The 19,846-nt window shown below is 39.5% G+C and overlaps 1 protein-coding gene across 1 annotated transcript in view; it reads right to left on the reverse strand.

Annotated features, from left to right (window-relative positions):
• Nucleotides 1-4,725: 4,725 nt before the first annotated feature.
• LOC139225456 (calcium-activated potassium channel subunit alpha-1-like) overlaps nucleotides 4,726-19,846 on the reverse strand; it is a gene marked incomplete at its 5' end in the record, with an annotated part of 31,173 nt that continues 16,052 nt past the window's right edge. The window contains 10 exons of the mRNA XM_070856286.1: nucleotides 4,726-7,063; nucleotides 11,330-11,551; nucleotides 11,677-11,795; nucleotides 12,480-12,674; nucleotides 13,479-13,609; nucleotides 14,614-14,706; nucleotides 14,926-15,039; nucleotides 15,952-16,144; nucleotides 17,081-17,305; nucleotides 17,671-17,794. Coding sequence (XP_070712387.1) covers nucleotides 7,042-7,063; nucleotides 11,330-11,551; nucleotides 11,677-11,795; nucleotides 12,480-12,674; nucleotides 13,479-13,609; nucleotides 14,614-14,706; nucleotides 14,926-15,039; nucleotides 15,952-16,144; nucleotides 17,081-17,305; nucleotides 17,671-17,794 — 1,438 coding nt within the window. The remainder of the gene's footprint in view (nucleotides 7,064-11,329; nucleotides 11,552-11,676; nucleotides 11,796-12,479; nucleotides 12,675-13,478; nucleotides 13,610-14,613; nucleotides 14,707-14,925; nucleotides 15,040-15,951; nucleotides 16,145-17,080; nucleotides 17,306-17,670; nucleotides 17,795-19,846) is intronic.

A 19,846-nucleotide genomic window follows, 5' to 3' on the forward strand; every position in this document is an offset into this window, starting at 1 on the left:
GGACTTTCTCTCTAAAGATCCTGGCTGGAGTGGGAGACTTTTGCGGTTGAGGTGACTAAGGAGTCTTATTTCTGGGCCAGATTCACATTAGTGACATTTATCATTGAGAGGGAAGATGGTATAATTAGCTTGTCAGTCTACTTTAGGCTGAGCTGGCGCTCCATGTGAAGAAGAATGGACTGCAGGCCCAAGGAGCTGACAGCCAGTCGATAATGTGGCAATTAATGTCATAAATAATTCTAAAGCCAATTATATTAAAATGGACCTCACCCTCTAAAACAGCACTTTATTTCCTATCATTTTATGATGTGTTCAGTATCAAACAGCAGGAGCAGATTTCTTCTTTATTTCTACATATGGCCGACATATGGTGAAGCCATAATGTGAGGCATAAAAATCAGAAGGGCCATGCAGGAGATTTATTTGTTGATTTAGTTTGCTTTTGACTTATGAATGTCCCCCTTATTGCTGAAGCATCACCTGCGGTAAAAGGCAAATACGGTGTAAAACCACTTTTAATCAAAATTATATTGCTTCTGTGTAGCTAGCCATATAAAACGTCTGCAGCTCTTAAAGAATGTGAGTAATTTAATGGCAGTAGTGGTTAAATATATCAAATGCTCCTTCTGGCCTTGGGAGGGTCAAGCCCAGTGTGATATATAGAGAAGACTGTGATGGCTGAAGGTCGTGTCAGCTTCTTCTGCATAATGCATGAATCCTGTAACTCTCTCTGACTCCAATCTTCTGAACCTGAACCTTGGGATGAAAATTTTACTAAGTAAATCAGCAAGCATGCTGGCATTTCTATTAACCTCCAGTGTGGAACTGACAGAAACATGAATCACAGTAAATAATATCTTGCAAACTGTAAATCATGTATACAACTCGGGCTGAAGAGTGATGTTATGGGATAGTGCCATCTGTTTGCTGTTTGTTACTGCTAATTTCTTTGCACAGAAGCAGAGGACAGGATGTTTTTAATGTACAAATTACAATTTAGCATAACAGATATGGGAAACACTGATTGCTGATGTTGAATCAGATTACTTCTCCAGCAAGCATTCATTTTCAAATCAACCCACAAAAATTATATTTAACAACATCATGTTAACATTTGCACCTAATGACATCCACAGATGTTATTTTATTTTATGTTAAAGCAGTTCTTCTGTTATTGTACAGGCCATATTTTGTTTTTGATGAGTGGTATTTCCCACTTCTAAGATAAAAATAGCCAAGAGCTTTGATTTATGCATGCATGGATTGAAACAAAAGAAAAGGGAAATGTTGACCTTTACAGGGAACATAAAGGGTCAGTGCGGCAACTGTGCCTTACAGGCAAATTGCCTACCAGTGGCTTACAACAGGGATGAAAATCTTATCTCTTGCCATTTGTTTTCTGTTGCTCTGGTAGAAATGTGGACAGGCTCAATGTTTCTCTCTGCGTAGAGTCTGTAACAAATGAAGCCATAACGACGAAAATGTTAATGGTCAAGTTTTCCTCAGTTTAAATCAGGTTCAGAGAAATATTGAAGTGGCAGCGCTGAGAGTCTTTACTTTGTTTTAGATACTGCGTGCAAGGCTACAAGCTCTCCTGCCTTCCCTCATTTCTGTATCAAAGGGTAAACTAATGCAAAATGTATATGGCCCTTGGCACAAAAGATGGCGGTGCGGCTCAGTACAGGAAGATCTGTGTGCTAAAAGCTTGAAACATCTGTGTAAACACATGGCCTTTTTCCAACCATGTAGACAATGTTCTCGTAGCCTTAAGATAGATGTCCAAGGCAATATACCTTGCCCCGGGGCCATGCTGGAATGGCTTTGAACAGCTGAAAAACCTTGAGCTTCAAGCTATATCCACTTTCAATATTCCTGCTCGACAGCAGAGCGTAAAAGAATTCAACTTATAGCTTTTATTTGACTCTTTGTTATTCTAAGAATTGGATCAATCGTACCAGCGCAGAGTGAAAATGTTTTGGAAATGATAAAAAATACAGAAGTTTTAATGATGCAGTGTTTTATGGTCTTTTTTTTTGTTCTCAAATATTAAGGATTTTTTGTGTGATAGTGTTTGGAAAGGCTGAGGCAAACAGAAAAACAAAACAGAAAAGAGAGGACCTTCTGCCTTTGCTGTTGTTCTTTAATTCTGTTAATAGCCCAAGGTAAAGATTTATCTGCTCTTGTCAATTTACCTCAGCCTCAATATAAAGCACCAAGGTCACTTTTTCCTTGCCTGGACCACAGGATTAAATTGTCATGTCACTCTAATAGGCAGCACAGGGAATCATTAGTCCAGCTCAGCTGCCTGACTGATAGGCATTTCAGTCCAATCATGGGAGTGTGCCGCCACAGGGCAGCCAGTATTGACACTGTGTCAGGACTGAGAGGGGACGCCTTAATCAGCGAGGACACTCTCAACATTGATTTGACAAGCTGCCGTAATGACCCCCTTGTTTTGGTAAAGGATCACTGTTTATCCAAGCTGGCATTGATGCACTTGGAGTGCTGCATTGTCATGGAAACTATTATCACCAGCCAAGCCTGTGCAGCTGGACAAGAGTTGTGTTCAGAGGGGACCATGGATTTGTGTGTATGTGTGTGTATTTGTGTATGCACAGTGCAGGCACAGCCCAGTGTGGCTGGTCGCTACATGTGGCAACTACAGTTTGTAAGTTTTAGTTATTTCTTGGAGGCAGAAAAGTACGCTTTTTTGGAGCTGACATCAGCTAACAAATCCATTTTAATTATGGAACTCTGATATCATGAAAATATATTACATATTCTTAAAATTGAATTAGGTTTCACCCTCTGAATTGTACATTTTTCAGTTTCAGTGCCTTAACAGTTGGGACGAGAGGCTGCTCGACTCATGTAAATTGTTTTAGATTTATGACTTCCACCAGCAAAAATACATTTTTATACACTGCTGCAGTTCAGTGGAACATCATTCAGTGATCTCTGAAGCATCAGCAGACAAAGAGGGCTTTTAAAACTCTTGTTAAAGAAATGGCTTTTACATTATCAATCATAAATCTGCCGCCAGCAGTTCGTGTCAGTGGAACATTCTGTTGCTAGTAGCAACCGCTCCTGGCGCAGCTCCATAGCAACTGACATTGTTACAGCCGCCATTTTGTCAGATCTGTGACCAAACAAATGCTAACAAACATCTTTCATCTCTCCCCAAAATGCCTTTATTGGAGCTTTTTCTCTCTTATTACAACTGTTTTGAATAGTTGATTTGTGATTTGTTAGTTTTCTTGCTAATGGTTTACTCTCCAAGCTAGCTCAGGCTAATGGCTAATGTGTTGCTAATACAACATTTAATGTAACTAACTGTTAATTTGCTGTTGGGTGAACTGTTGTTTATCTTACTCTTTTTACTTTTACCAATGGACTGTGTTGTCTGGTGAGGGAAAATCTCATCAATTTGACAGGTAGTGAAAGTCAGACAACACAAGTGTCTATTTTGTTTGATTGTGTTTTGTGTTTTCGTCCAGTATAACCCTTCAACCATGACGTTTATCAATTGAACCCCTTCAACAGATATGATCCGTCCTGTAATTTCTGCCCATGGTAGCCATCATTTCTGTTTTTTGCTCGTTTGCTTTTTACTTTTCATGCACTCTTAACCACAACACTTTGTGTTAAGATATTACAACTGTCTAAAGGCAATGGGGAAGTGGAAGGTTACAGGTTATTGTAAATATACTGAAAATTATCATATCCGTTTTTAATCCTATTTGTGTTCTTTTTACTCCTAAAGACAGAATGTGGATATGTATTTTTTAATCTAATCACAGTTTCCAAATCAGCTTAGCTACAGTGCTTAGCTACAATCTTATGTAGAAGTACCCCCCGGGGTATGAGCCCTCTTGATTGGGAATTACTGAACCAGGCTGAAAATGTTTAGATGACACTATGGTTACCTTATATCTGGTGCTTCCTTTGTTTTTCCCTGGATTGCAGTTGCTGGGTGAGAAAATCAGTCATTGGCCATAATCGTTATAATTTAACTCAACCAATGAGATTATTTCTGTTTGTACGACTGACGGCAGCAGTGCTTGCCTCTATCAGTTCTCAGACAAATCACTGCTAAACCATTAAATACTGAGACAGTTGTCATCGTAATTTGACAGAGCACATAATTATGCTCAGTACAACCAGCATTTATTACATTAAACAGATTTCCCTATAGTTGATATATACAGTAACCAGTGTTTTTTGGTGTGTTGGCTGCATGTGTTTGTTTACTAAGGAGGTGACAATGCCGCTGGCAGGGGGATCAGGGAAATCAGCGGCCTCTCTGCGAGGTGTTAGTCTGTAAATATTATTGGCATACTGACAGCCTCCTGCAGTGCCATGTTGTGTAAAATCATTAACAAGCAACGTGATGGATCCTCTCCATCCTCAAGGTGTGAATGTGGAGAGTGTTTTCATCAGTCATTATCCAGAGGGTGCACCAAGGTGTCCCGCGTCACATGATCAGCCTGGCAATCAGAAAGTGCCTTATGTCATCATCACAGGAAAATGATTTCTATATATATATATATATATATAGTCACTCTCTCATAGACAAATGTGTAAAATGTGGCCTAGAGCTGCTGTATAGTGACGCTTTCCTCATGTCCAAACATGAGACATTCAGGTGCAACAACTTCCTAGAAAAGTCAGAGAAAATGAACGACATGACTCCTTGACATTATGTAGAACACAATACATCAGCTTTAATTTGTGAAAATACAAAATGAAATCATGTACAATTTATATACAAGCCTATTTGTACAAGACAATAAACTGTATTTATTATTGGATATTATGACATAGTCAGAAATATCAACTTAGCACTGTCATTGTATCTCCACAAGTCAATGTGCTAAAAAAAAAATCCACAAAATAAAACAAACTAGACTGCAATGCCGAATGGTTCTCAACCCCACAGGTACTGTCAAACGAGAACACACTATAAAGAAATATTTTACATTAAGATTTACAGATTTATTTGAAGAATACATAAAAATTAAATGCTATTAGGCTATGATGGGTCATTTGAAAATAAGTTTTAAGACTTAAGATATTATTTACTACAGCTCCAGTTATCTCCAGGGAATTACAGCTTCATATTAAGAAATTCAAAGATTAGGTTTTAAAAGAATGGTCTCTTAGCCGGCGAGATGGAAAGCAAAGAGGTGAGTACATTTATCTGTCTCACAGCAAAAGTAAATTGTGCTCAAATTCAGCTAAACTAGAAGCCTCTTTTCGCAGCAGTGGGTCTTCTGGAGTCCTCCGTTGGCTTCAGCACTGCCTAGCACATTACTGGCACCGAGGGACGGGCAGCTTGGAAGTTCTCTGTGCCAGTAAAAATGTCACAAACTTTTCTTTTCATATCCAACATGAATCCTAGGTTAGACTGGGATGCACCCTCTTTGGATTAAGGTTTTTATTGTTTGCTTTCATGCTTGCATTGTTTTGTTTTTTTTTTCACCTTTCATTGCTCTTCATTAATTCTAAAGTAAAGTGACAACAGTGCCAATACAGCTATGTTGCATTATTTAAATAAGACAAGATTAATAACCACTCTTAGCGCTGTGTTCTGGTCTCATTCGCTTACAAACTGAATCTAATGATCGATGCTTGTGGAAATTGTTTTATGAATATGTTGGATATTAACCACAAAGATGGTTTACCAACAAAATGGAATCTAACGGAACATATAAGATAGCCAAAATCAGTTTGTATGATAGAGCTGTTTTTCCAGGTATCTGCAAAAAAAAAAAAAAAAAAGCATAAACACGTCTCATGATGGCATTAAGATTGGTCATGGAGTACATGTAACTGCTTAATGGCCTCCAAGACAATCCTGTGTCAGGCAGTGCTTAGAGCCAAAGGAGGACTTAAAGATGCCCACTTCATGCGATATGTGGCTTTCACATTCAACTCACCTACAGACTTATTATATGGCCATGCTATATCATAGTATTTGGCTTTGCTCTCTTAATTAAATGAATAGCTGTGTCACTGTATTTTTGGTTATATCTAATGTCACCTACAAAACAGCTCTATCATATTTGGCTTTTGACAAAAAAATCGGAAAAGAAAATATGACTATTCCTAACGTTTTACCCCTGGAGAGATTTTACACATATTTAAAAGCTTGACTTAATAAGATTTGTGGGGGTTTGGACATTGCAACCAAACAGCAACATGAAAACATTTATGACAAACGACCAAAAAAGGCAAAGATAAGACGAATATAAATGGAGAGAGATAAGGCTGGAGCCAAATGCCATTTACACATGGACACTGGCCATCTTAACTGTCACAAATGTTGTGAATTAGCTCCAAATGGCAACGGAATCACTGAGAGTCAGTCACTAACAATGCCATTGTGGTAGGATCACAGCTGGATGTAAAATACACATTTTAACACACTGTACAGAATAACTCTGTAACACTGGGTAAAGTAAATGTAATAGTAGTAGTTGTTCATCAACAGCTAAAAAGGCAACTTTTACAATTGCAAAATTTGATCCAGTTATTATAATAATCCCCTCTTTTAGTAGTAGTTCTTTATACATTGCTGTTGTCCTTCAAGTGACCCTCATTCCCCAAAATGGAACAAAAAAGCCATGGAGTCTGGTCACCACTAAAGATTAGCTGTGCAAACTAACGGTTGAGTGGTTGCGACATTTGACTATGATTGTCTTCATGTATATTTCATGTATGATTGTAAATCTGCTTGTACAATAAGCTTGCTGCAGTGGTGAATGAGGAAAGCAGTATGGTTCATCTCTTCTAATGTCAAATGAGGATTTATTTTTGCAGATGAGGAGATATCCTGAGTTCCAGTCTGACACTTTCACGATAAGTCTTCTGGGAGTCCAAGTGTCCAGTTGTCAGTGCAGGTCTGGAGCTCAGCACTCGTCTTCTGCTTCTCTGATGGGTGGAATCAAGGTGTTCGTGGATTTATACTGACTGACTTGGTTGGCGGCAAGAGCATTCACAGGCTTGATCTGTATGGTCCTCAGGTGGGTATTCTCTGGCTCATCTGTAAACCATGTCTTTTCTGAGAAAGAGCCAAAATCATATAGAGACAAAGAGGAGGGACATCAGACAGGTAATGCTACATGGATGTCAGTTACACTTTCAGTTTGTGTTTTAACTGCACACAGAACGTTTGGTGGACATTGCAAATGTTAAAAGAAATATCATTTGAATCGATTTTGTAGGGAGAAATTCTGACATGATAAATTAATGCTCCTAGGTGTTTCTTTTTTTTTTTAATGGCAGCTCAATGTCCCATAGTCCATTTTTCACCTCTGTTATGTTGATCATCTCATGTTTTTCACAAATATACTATACTGCCACTGAAGCATGCTGGTTTGTTGGATCAGCAGACATGCAGGCCACGAGTTAAACAAAATATATTTTCATACCTCACTGTACTAAGTTAGAAGTTAACACTTTTAACTTCACAATTCATATTGTCAGTGTCTTTTTTTTTTTTAATCGTTTGCAGGGCTTCAGGCTTTTGGCTTGATGCAACTTTCTTTTCTTATAGAATGAATTGGATAGTCTGGCATAATATATTGCCGGTGATTCATCCACTTGGCAACGTCCATGGTTATGCATTTTCATCAACATGACTTAAGGCTGTGGTGCTTCAGTACATTAACACATATGCCAGTAGATACATGTTGCCAATAATAAAACATCAAACATAACATAAAGTGAAGCAGCATCAAACCATCCACTGTTGCAGTCACACATTCTACAGTCAAACCTACAGTGAGATATGCTGCATAGGTCATAACCATGCGCTCCTGATGCAGCCATTTGGAAACACTAAACTACTTGGCTTTCATTCAGAGGGCAAAATGTCAGCAAGGACATGACCGTGTTCAATGCATTATTTAACATCATGCATAATCATTCACGTCCATACCTTGGCCCACTCTATTCATCCTTGTTGCACTTTGGAAAAAGAAAGTAGTACACTAAATGTAAGCTAAATGGGAAACACTAATATGACCATTAATAACAGAGACTGAATAGCATGATGATCAGAGGTATAAAAACAGCAGATGCTCTCATAACATGGATGTAGAGTAGGTTAAACAGTAGGGTGCGACCAACAACTCAACAAAAAATAAAGAAAAAGAGAATATGTATCATGTCAGAAAATCTTCAAGTGCCATTACTATGCATCTAGCCACTGTAGCACGAGTCAAGCAGCCATATTGTTTCCATGCCCGTTGCCAAAGCACTTGGAGGAATGATGTTGTCCATGTTGCAGATGTAATTCAGAACCCAATGAGCAGCATGCAAACATACCAAATGTGCTATATAATGTAGTTGGATCAGCACAAAACAAGAGGGCTCAGCATCTTCATGTAGAAATACATGTATTTCTATAAAATATGCAATGTAAATGACTTTGTGCAGCTTAACGTGTTTTTTAAGAGGCAAAGATTACTAATCATAGAATGCTTCATTCAGCAGCTGTGAAAATGTTATGTGCTCATTAATTTTTTGCATGAACAATCAAAGGATATTTGAATGTAAATATTTTCCAATATTATGTTAGAAAGAACCTGGAGAATGCATACCTGCACCAATTCGGCAAAGTCCTCTAAATGTGTTAATGATTAAAAAAATGTTTATATATTTGCCATCAAAATACACATCAATGGACAATAGTAACTCATAGCAGCCACAACATTTGGGGAGAGCATCTTGTCTGGGAATAGTGTGGCTCCTTATACAGTGTAATGAGTTACGGCCATTTAAATTCATCATGTTGCCGCCATGCTCGTGGCTAGTGGTTTGAATTTTCCGGAGGTGCTCATGGTTAGAAATGCCAGATGAGTTTGGGGATGCTCACAAACCTCTGGCTGGGCACCGCTGTGTTTCCCCCAAAAATGAGAGGGTGTGTGTTTGTGCCTGTGCAGCAAACAATAGTTGAGATGGGAATCCTGGAGGGTTGGTGATTGGGAAGAGCTGTCGATCTAAACCTGGGTGGTGCTTTGTTATTGGATTTCTGTGCTAGTCAGAAACTATCCATAACAAAACATTTTCGATTATTGAGTTGTAATTGTATGTAATTGTACATGGTCCCAGAACGCCAAAGATCTCTGATCAACTCAATCTCTGGTCAGCTGCTGTATGTTTTAGATGCTCAGGTGAGGAGAGGAGCAGAGCTGTCACAACCTGGTACTGAGGGTTATGAGGTATGATTATTGAGGGAGGTTAGAGGCCATGTCCAAGGCTTCCTTTGCACCATTTAGAGTTATGGCCTGAACGTTGCCATGTCAGCTAAAGCGCCCACTGTTGTAACCAGTGGTGAAAGACCAGGCCAGGAGGACAGCAGCTTCTATGGTTGCAGGTGCAGAGATCTGAGTGTGGGAGGAATTTAAGGAAGGGCCGTGGATAAGGTCTTTCATTTGGCCTCAAAGAGCCTCTGGCAAACTATCAAACTAACTCAGTAATGAAGTGTTCTCAGTGAAGGAGGAGAACAACTTACCTCAACTGGAGCTATTGCTGAGCTTGGAAGGGAAAACCAAATGAACCACCCTCTAGTTGGGAGGCAACTTTGGAAGCCTTGCTCATCTTTTTGGTGCAGATTCTGAATGCAGTGTTGTCAAGGTCATGTGGCACTATGTCTATGATTCCCCTGTTTGTTCCCCTGATTCCCTGTCTGACCAGTTTCCTCTTGGTGCCTCTCTTGGCTGGACTGATTATGAGGTGCTGGGGCTCTTGCTATGAGGTATTAATTTAGGCCAAATGTTCTGCACTGGGCTCCAACAAGGATGTGGCATGCTGTGGATTTAGTTTGTGGTTTTCATGAAAAGAATCTATAGGCACAGCAGAGTAGTGGAGATTTTCCTTTTTGCTGATGATACAGTTCTGTTTGATTCTTTGAACCATCACTTCCAGCACATACTGGGACTGTACAAACATGTGCAATTGCTTATTATCCAGTCTCTGGTAAGAATGTAGTTACTGGTAATTCACAAAGTAAGAATAACCATGTCGTCAGGTGAGTGAACATTGACTAAATTGGCAAAAACATACTTAACATATATAAAATAACATTTAAATGTAACATTCACATGTGAAGACAATGCAGTTATAATGGTGGTGTAACTTTATTAACAACATCTTCTACTTATCTTGACATAATCAATACTTCATGGTGGCAAATAACATTTCTGAATAGCATTTGAATGTTAATGGAATTAAAAAGGCATTAAGAGGACATGGTATGCAGTATTTCATAGACATGGCATGATATGAACTTTTAAGACATGTAATTTAAAGTGCCGTTCAAATACAATAAGGTTCAGCTTTAATTTAAACAAAAACAAACACAAGTTTCAACAAAGCAAAACTTGGAATGTCATAAGACGAACAGACCCAGTGACCATTATTATAGAGGTGAGAGTTATTAACAAGAAAGCGCAATTATAAATAAAACTAAAGGTCCTGAAATGTTTGCCATTTTCTACTCTGAGGGGTATACTTACTAGCCCACTCTGTAGGGTCCTACATATTTTAACCAAGATGGCATCATCCCAAACTGGAAGGTTTTAGTAACTTGTTGGAGTTGGCCCTGTGTGTGCAGGTAAGAGCACTACAGTGAAATAAGCAATGACATCTTCAATGATGAAAAAACTAAAACAGGTAAAGTTGAATAAATCAAATTATCCCTTCAACTACATTCAAAAAAGTCAATAGTTAATTTTACGCTAACAGAATTTATCTTGGTTGTAGAAACAAACACTACAAAGCCCTATATTGCATGTGTCTCAAAGTCTATTGTAAACAAAATCTGTTGATTCAGACATCTTGCTTTTAAACTGTGGAGGGCTTTTGAATGGGCTCTAAATTGCAAAAATTGTCCTTTTGTAGATACTGAAGATCGAGAAAAAATATGGTACATGGTGACAAAATGTCATTTGAAAAAAAACTAATATTTACTGGTACACTTAGTGACTCACAACCCTGGTAAAAGTTTACTGTGGCTTAAAAAATGTACAAGTGTGGAAAGAAAAGAAAAGGACAGAAGCCCTTTGTTGCTACCTAGTCTGCCGTATACCAGACGATTTGGCCCTGCTCAAGGGGCAAACCATGCTGTTCTGTACTGTATGTGGTAGTTGAATGCAAGACATACAAGTAACACATACATTCACATTCAGACAAACATACACACACCAACACCCAGACATGTTACAGTCTGTCTGGACCCTACAAGAGGACACACAGGACAGTAACTGTTGGCAGGCACTGTTCACGGACAAAGACAGTCAGAGAGCTTTAGAGGGGCACATACTTTTGTTTGTCTCGTGTGTCCCTGCTTTTGATGCGGTTGGTGCGGTTGGTGGTTGGGATAGAGTGGACAGATGAGCTCTTTTTGCTGGAGGAATGGGACGAATGTGAAGAGTGGGAGAGGCTGGTTCGAGACTGGCCAGCGTTGTGGTCAAACTGCATCAGGCAGAATATCAGGTCTGAGGGCACCAGCTCAAACGCATACGGTGGATTGGTTATGACATACCTAGAGGAGAGAGGGAACAGATGGGAGGCCAGTTCTGAATTCTGTGTAGGTACATGTGGTTTTCAAGCCTTTTTTGAGGTTGTTTTGAGCATCTAAATGCGAGGACACATTATCTCCGTACTCACCGTTTGGTACATTGGCTTTGAGCGTTTAGATGTGCGTCTCGTAGCCGATAGATGCCAAAGCACAGCATGTTGTATGTTTTCAGGGCTTTACAAAACAGGTCACCATAACAACCACCATCCTGCAAAACAGTCATAAAAACAAAAAAACTGTATAGTACACAATTTGTATTTTAGCAAAAGTAACACAAAAAATACACCTATATGGACTAAATATAACTCCAGCATCAAAAGAATAGTGAACTGTTTATTTAAGAAAGATGGTGATTTACACCATATGTAAATTCAGATAGTCTTTCATCACCAAGCCCCTAACAACACCTATTTTCCAAAAATATGCATTAAATTTGGCCTACTGCTTATTTATGATCTGTAGAGCTGAGGAATCAGCTCAACATATGAAAGCATTTATCTTGAACATATTGAACATATACTTATCCCATTATACTTTGATCCATGTTGGTACAGTATAACATTTTGCATATGTGAATATATTGCAGCAAACCATCTATAATTACAACAAGGCTGTAGACTGCAACTGACATCTCAAACTGTATGAATAAGAAATGTAACATTACTGGGATTTTTTGCTGAAAGACTTATTTGAGGATGACTGGATTGGATTAAAACTCTGTATTCCTTTATCACAGAACTCACCTATCTTCGGAAATACAATCCCTGTTAGTTATCTTAACTATAAATCACAGCTGTCCCTGTTAGTCTGAATCCTTTCACTGAAGTCAGCTCCCACAACACAAGCAGACAAAGATGTGCTTAGCCCTTGGGTGACAAGATCAGTCACTTACCCCGAGGTCAGCGAAGGGCCCGTCGTACAAGGCCAGCTGTGCCACGCGACACCTGTCCCTGTTCGCCAAAGTCTGTGGCGTGCTGTAGCCGCCCCGTAACGCATTCTCCTCTGCCAGCAGCCCCTCCAGCTCCGGCGTCGCCCCGCCTGTTACCAGTGTCCGGATCAAGGTGAGGATATTATCATTGAAGTATGTCTGAAGGAATAAAGGTAGAGAAGGGGTAAATCCTTAAGCAAACGCCACCAAAGTCACAACTGAACCTTCTGAAAGTGCCAGCCAGGCCGAATGGTGCTATCCAACCCTGCCCCGGTGCATCACTTTGGTCTGCACACTGAGTGAAAAGACAGGAGAGACCGATTACTGCGGATTACTCTTAGTCCCATCAGAGAGAGACACGGGAAGTCCATGTACGCATTCACACTGTCCAGGCATTTCTTACAGTTAAATAGCCGACAATTATCTGAAAAAAAAAAATCAGTTTTACAAATTGCATGTTAACCCTGATGATGCACCATCAGAGGGTTCAGTTGTTATTCTTGTGATTCCAACTAGTTATTGCTTTGTTGGTTTTAAAAAGGGCAAATGTCTGCCCTTTTCTTTGCACTGCAGTCTCTTGTCTCCCTCTGCTTGTACTGCACAGTGACATCTCCCTTGGCTGCTGACAGCACTATTGACTAAAATGATGGATGAGGGCTGTCCATTAGGTAGCATTACCTTTGTCTAGACTAGAGCGCACTTGAAGACAGCTTTGTTCTAACCTCACTCAAACTGAAAGGCAGACAAGTGAAGCCATCATACCTACGACACATTCCAGTCTTGTCATCTATTGTTTTAACGTGAGCAGAGACTGTCTTTGTGTGTGTGTGTGTGTGTGTGTGTGTGTGTGTGTGTGTGTGTGTGAGGGGGGGGTCTATCTGCATATTTCAGATATCTGAGAGATATTATATGCCATGGCACAAAAACTAATATTGTCAGTGAGCTAAATCGATCAGGACTTACAGCGCTCATTAATGAATCCAGCACACTGACTGCAAAGGCTGTACCACAGGCAAAAGGCTGAGTGAGGTATAACTCTGTGTCTGGGTCGTCATCATCATCTTGGTCCAGGAACTGAACGTTGGAGTCATTCACTACAGGGGAGGGAAACATGTACATTTCGTTACTTATTTTAAATTCTTTTAAAATGATCATTTTCTGCACTACGTACCAGATCTCATGGGCTTATTATGTGATTTGACAAAGCATGGATTGTGTGCTTTAACATACATCAGGCAAATACTTGATTCACGTAAAGAGGAGGACACAGAAGTACAGTGGTTGTGCACAACAGAGTCTGTAGCTGCAGATATGGACTGTATTAGAAATCTGTGTATAGTTTGATAAATTCTCTTTCAAATCTTCATTCTGAATTTTGATAAAATTGTACTTTTCCTTTAAACGATCATAATGAAACTGTGTCTGGTATTTGTGTTTGGCCTTGTGGCCAGCTAGCCTCTGCCACATTCCACATCCAGACAGTTCATGCACACTCATGACACCATGCATATTGTCAAAGCTCCAGGCCTTGGCTCACAGTCCTCCTGTAGTCAATATCACTAACACCAATATGCCATTGTTTGTCTTGTAAATCCAAGACAGAACTTCCAATTACTTGTACTTGTGTGTCGAAACAAATGAAAGTATCTCATTGTCCCAGAACCTTCTTTGAAGATGTCTCTGAGCACAAAAACACATGCAGTAGCTGGAAGAAAGTAATGATGTAAAATTTAGTTGGAGAACTGCTACTTCTGTGAGGACAGAAATAAATGTCAGTCATATCGACAGGGCTGAGATGAAAGAAGGGCACGGGCCAGAGAATGTGATCCGACAGAAGATGCTATGAAAACAGCCACAAGGACTTCTGAGGGATCAAAGGCCTTGTAATTCTTAGAAAAATAAAAGAGAAAAATTTTGCTTTGAGATAAGGGGCCAAAACAAGACAGGCAATTTCAACCAGAACCAAGGGTAAAATGTGCTCAAAGTGATGCCATGGGAATGGACTGAGCCTCTTGTGCAGTGAGAGAAATCAAAAGAAAGCTGATATGGAGGCAGCAGCAGTTACAACACTGCAGTACAGGACAGAGGCACTTCTTACCCAGCTCAGTTATCATTTGTATGCTGGTCCCACTGCTTTTATCCTGACTGAATGAAATCACAGGCAGTTTTTTGCCTGGCTTTGCTAATGGTGCTAGACAAGTGTTGAGGAAAAAAAGTTACTGGAGCATGTCAACAAGGGACAAAAAAAAACATAAAAACTCCACTTTTAGTACGGTTAATCAAGTGTTGACAGCCTCTAATTGCAGAAATTGTGTTTTCAGATCTGTTAACAACTACTTAACTGAAAATACATGCTACAGTCCAGCTAGCATATTAATCAACTGACACAAATACACAGCAGCAAGCGTACCTAGTTCTGTTATGATGGGAATATTTGCTCCAGTTGTGACAGAAGTCTGCCTTACTAATCCATGGACTGGGCTGTTTTCTGGAGAGGATCTATCCATGCCTGGTGGTGTGAAGCCTGAATGTACACACACACAACATAAAACACATGTGTTAATGCAATATTCAATACTTCATCAAAGGCTGCAAATGGACATATCAGCAGAACTAATGCGTAGGGGCTACTTCATCCATTCCCATCCACTGCTCAAGTATAAAGTTGCTGAGTTGCGATGTTACTGTATTCCTGACAAGGTCCAATATTAGTCCATATATAATAGATGTGACATACTGCTCATTTTGTTTCCCTCCGATTGTGTGTGCATGGAGACGGAAATCTTTTACACACACACACAAAAACATGTACGGTATGGAGCCACGAAATAGAAAATAAGTGACGCAAGATTGAATTCAAATTGACTTGACATTCCTTGCTTTCCTCAGACTGACAAGTAAGCACATTAAATCAGTGATGCTGTATGTATTATACATAGGCCGTGTTTTGACATCCATCACTTACTGCTGACTCAGGCAAACGCGAGGTCATACATGTATTAGAGAAATAATGAAATTGGCAGGGGTTTTTTCCCCTCTCTCCTCGGGTCAAAAGGTTTCTAAAAGCATTTCTCTCAATGCCAAAGACTGACCATTATTGGAGGCTATCTCAAGCTAACTGAGTGCTTCAGTCGCTGTTTTGAACGCTGTGACATGTAATATTCATAAATTATACACTTTATATTTTTAAGTAGTCCCATCTGCTGAAAAAATGTGTTAGCCAGGTAAGGCTTCTGTGCCAGTGCTGTGCTTGTTGCCACCAATTAGGTTTGTGAGGAAACCAGTAGTTACAGTAACCTGAGGAATAGTCAGTAGGGTTTAATGTCAAACGCAGTGACACCAGGTCAGCCAGGCAGCACCCAGTGAGGGATATTCTCTGTGCCAGGGCCTTGTCCCTTCTAGGCGGTGCAGTGAACTATGATAGGGCGCTCCTTACCTTGGGAATTAGCCTGCAAGACCCCGATGCTGTCGTCAAACTGCATGGATTTGATGTTGAGTGACGCCAAGATGCATTCTTTGTCCTGCAGTGATGCATCGTCAATATTGTTCTGATTGGCTGACAGAATGACACACATGTCGCAGAGGTTGATGTTGACAGCCCTCAAATCTGCCCGACTCAACGGCGTGCCCTTTGAGAGGAAGTGAAGGAGAGAATTTGTTATCTCACCTATATGATAAAAGAGGTAAATGAAAGCAGCAACTTTTAAATTGCAGTTTTCATCCTTGAACCTTATCTCAGCCTGTCACTTACTTTTATACACTTTTATACACTACTTTACCAAACATGTTCTAAAGGAAACTTAATTGCTGCCTGGATCACGTCATTGGTAAAGTCTTTTTATTCTTACACTGAAGAAAAGTCATACAGTGTGGGATGGTTTGGCCAACAAAGCTCATTGAGATCACCAGTCCTTACATACTGCCTTCCATGTGTCGTTAGGATTGTACTACTGGAACAATTGATTAAGGAAAGATCATGGTTTTGATTTCAATATTGAAAGAGGAAGTCCTGTCTTGTGCTTCAAATCAGCTTTGATTATTTTTTGATATTTAACCAAAATCCCCACCACCTTTCCATAACCTTGAGCAGCTGCTTTAAGTTGCTAAAACATAACCAGAAAAATATTGATCATGCTTTAGTTGCCAGAAGCAAATATTTTAGGAAAAATACATGAATTAAATCGAAAATGAAAATTTTACAAACATTTTGCTTTTAAATTTTGACCTAGAAAACCAGTCCATCTAATAGTTAAGATAAATATCAAATTCATGGTAGCGCTAGAGGAAAAGTCAGGTGATCAGTCATTGTATAGGTACCTTGAATGTCTGTACAGAATTTCACAACAATCTATCAAATAGTTGTTTAGATATTTCAGTCAGGACCAAAGTGGTGGACAGACCAACAGACAGATCCGTGCTGCTAGCATGGCTAAAATTAGTATTACCATTGCGACAAAAAATATTTGCAATGCAAATTAAATGCATGTGCTCGTCATTTTTAGGAGACAGGGATCATTTTGTTACAGTGGGTGAGTATTTGTAAGGGGTGACTTTGTCATACTCACAGGTAAAATGGAGACCTTTGGAAAATTGTGAAGAGTCTCCCACTCCCGCTTCAGATACTCAAGGGAGCCGACAAACACAATGTGCTTCAGCTCATGGTAGTGAAAGTTGCTGGCTCTCAGGGGCATGACAAAGTTGCGGAGACCGATCAATGCTGATTTCACATCTCCAAATATGCACACGACCACGTGACCGCTCAGAACAGTCATGGCTGCCTCACTCCGGGTCTGGGGGAGAAAAACAAGAGATAAGAAAAAAGATGTTTATGACTGAAATGTGGCATAAACTGCCTTTTCGATCAAATGTTAGTGCTCTCTCTTCTTTCAGGTGCCTACTCACCCAGTAAAATATATCATGCAGTTCATGACTGCAATAGACGATGAAAGTAATTTGAAAAATGGCATATGTATTAGTACAAGAAATGTTCTATGAACAGGGCCCCTATATAGCAAATGACATGTCAAACACCTCATTACAGAGTGTTTAAGTGCCCTGTCAACCTCTGATGGTGCTTCGTGACATGACACATCTGTCACCGGAGAGATGAGTGTCAGGGACAAATGACGTGTGTGAGTAAAGGAGCAGAACCTACCAAGATGACCTTCTCGATGTCTTTGGACGGGCACCAGTGAAACATCCCCGTGGAGTCGTATTTCTTTACGTTCTCGTCCATGCTCTCAATCTGCTCGTTCCCCGGGATGAGGAGCGGGTCATGTCTAATCAAACAAAAAGACAGGAGAGAGGGAATGGAAGAATACCATCAGATGCTGTGAATGTTCTTGGCATTTGATTAATAAAGCAAATATATGGCGTGATATACGTGAGAAAATAATTCACAGGCAGACATAAATGGTAATACTTCTAAGCAATTTTCAAAACATGATTTAAGAGAGACAGATATTAGAATAATATCAAAAATGACTAATCAAAAAAATAAAATAACAAATAAAACTTTTGCAATAGACCATATTTAGGGATCTTCCAACAAATCAGATGTACTTTCCCTTTTATTTCCTCTTTGCACATTCCTGTCAGAGGCCATCTGCAGAAATGCCAACAAAACTGCCATGTCATCAAGCAGAGTGACATCAGCAGCAGCAGCCAGGCGGAAGGAGATGGCAGCAACACACTGCGTTGACTGGCATGAGCACAGAGATGCAATTACGCCCCCTTACTGCATACAGCTTTTGACGTAGTGTGCTGCGTGGTAAAAGCTTTAACAGACCAGACTTTAAATATTTCAGCAATTTGCCCAATCATATTTGCTTTTCAAAGTGATGGGTATTAATGTTTAAACAGAGCATCAGAACTACATAAACTAATTTCACTGAGCGCACTGGTGCGCCTCTTCCTCCCCGACACTGACCACTAAAGCGGTCTCCCGACACGAGTACCTGCGGTTTTACCACACTTGTTCTGGTCAGAGTGATATCGTCTTTTGACAGTGTTCCTGGGAATATATTAAAATATTAGATTCTTGTGATACCAAAAACAATCATCTGACTTTCAAACCCTCCCATTTTTCCTCTCATAAACCCAAAACAAAGTACACTTAAATTAAACACATGCTCATGCAAAAAATGTTTAAAGTCATATCTAAGATCTTCATCCTAACAGAAGTGATGCACTAAGTGCTGAAGCTATTCTAGTATTCCTCAAAAAGGGAGTTTTTCTTTTTGTTTAATTTAAAAGAGGGCATTTTCTTGAGCCACACCTTATATTTTTATTTTACGTATTTTGTATGTATGCAAAATCATACATAAAATACCAACACATAAAGCTAATAATAACTAAAATCAATTAAATTAGTTTACTGGAATCATTAATTTGGACAACATAATTTTGTAAAATGATAACACAACACCACCACATCATCATACACTGTTGCCCATAAAGTTGGAATAAAATGTTTTTTTACCTCTTCTCATGAAATAATTGTGACAATGTGAATTATTCTTGATAAATAAAGTGTATATCTTCTCAACTTTATTGATCAAACTCTTCCTAACATATCACAGTGAAACTTAAACCACAATTAACCTTTGCAAACTGTGTATTCAGGCTTTAACAAAATTGGTGGTATTGAACAATTATTCCAACTTTATGGGCAACAGTGAAATATAATTCAGCCAACGCCAGCAGTCAAACACCATCAGCTACAGAGGCAACAGTGCTATCTACGGAGGCCTTGTGCTGCCCAACACAATTTTAAATAGACTTTGTCAGATTCAGATCAGAGTGGAAGATGTTATCTTCTGAAACTCAGACAGAAGCCTCCTGTCTCTGTCGAAAACCTTTTAAATACTTCAAGTCTTCTCCCCGTAAGAAGAACATCTCTTTAATCCATGCGAGTACTTTATAAGAATGCTACTTTAAGTAACATGTTAAGTATGCATGAAAGTGTCAGCTGAAACTACCATCCCTCAGGCTCCAAGAGACTGAAGCCAAAAAAGCCTGCCTTGGGCTTATATACCCTTAGGCAAGACCTGGATGTCCTTTCAAGAATGGAAGTGGTTGGGGAAGGAAATGTCTTTTCTACTTCTCACAATCTCATCTGTCAAAGCAGTTTTAAATTAAAGGAACGCAGTATGTGCACACTCAATTCTGTGGGTGAAAGAATGTAAAATGTTATTTTAAAGTGTAAACGTTGGTTTCCGGAGAAAATATCACCTAGTTCCTCTCTAGAGATAATGCTGAAAAACTCAGACTTTGACTATTTGTAGGGACGCAACTAAGGATTATTTTAATTATTGGTTGATTTGATTATT

Source organism: Pempheris klunzingeri, unplaced genomic scaffold (assembly GCF_042242105.1).
Source record: "Pempheris klunzingeri isolate RE-2024b unplaced genomic scaffold, fPemKlu1.hap1 Scaffold_259, whole genome shotgun sequence".
Lineage (NCBI taxonomy): Eukaryota > Metazoa > Chordata > Actinopteri > Acropomatiformes > Pempheridae > Pempheris > Pempheris klunzingeri.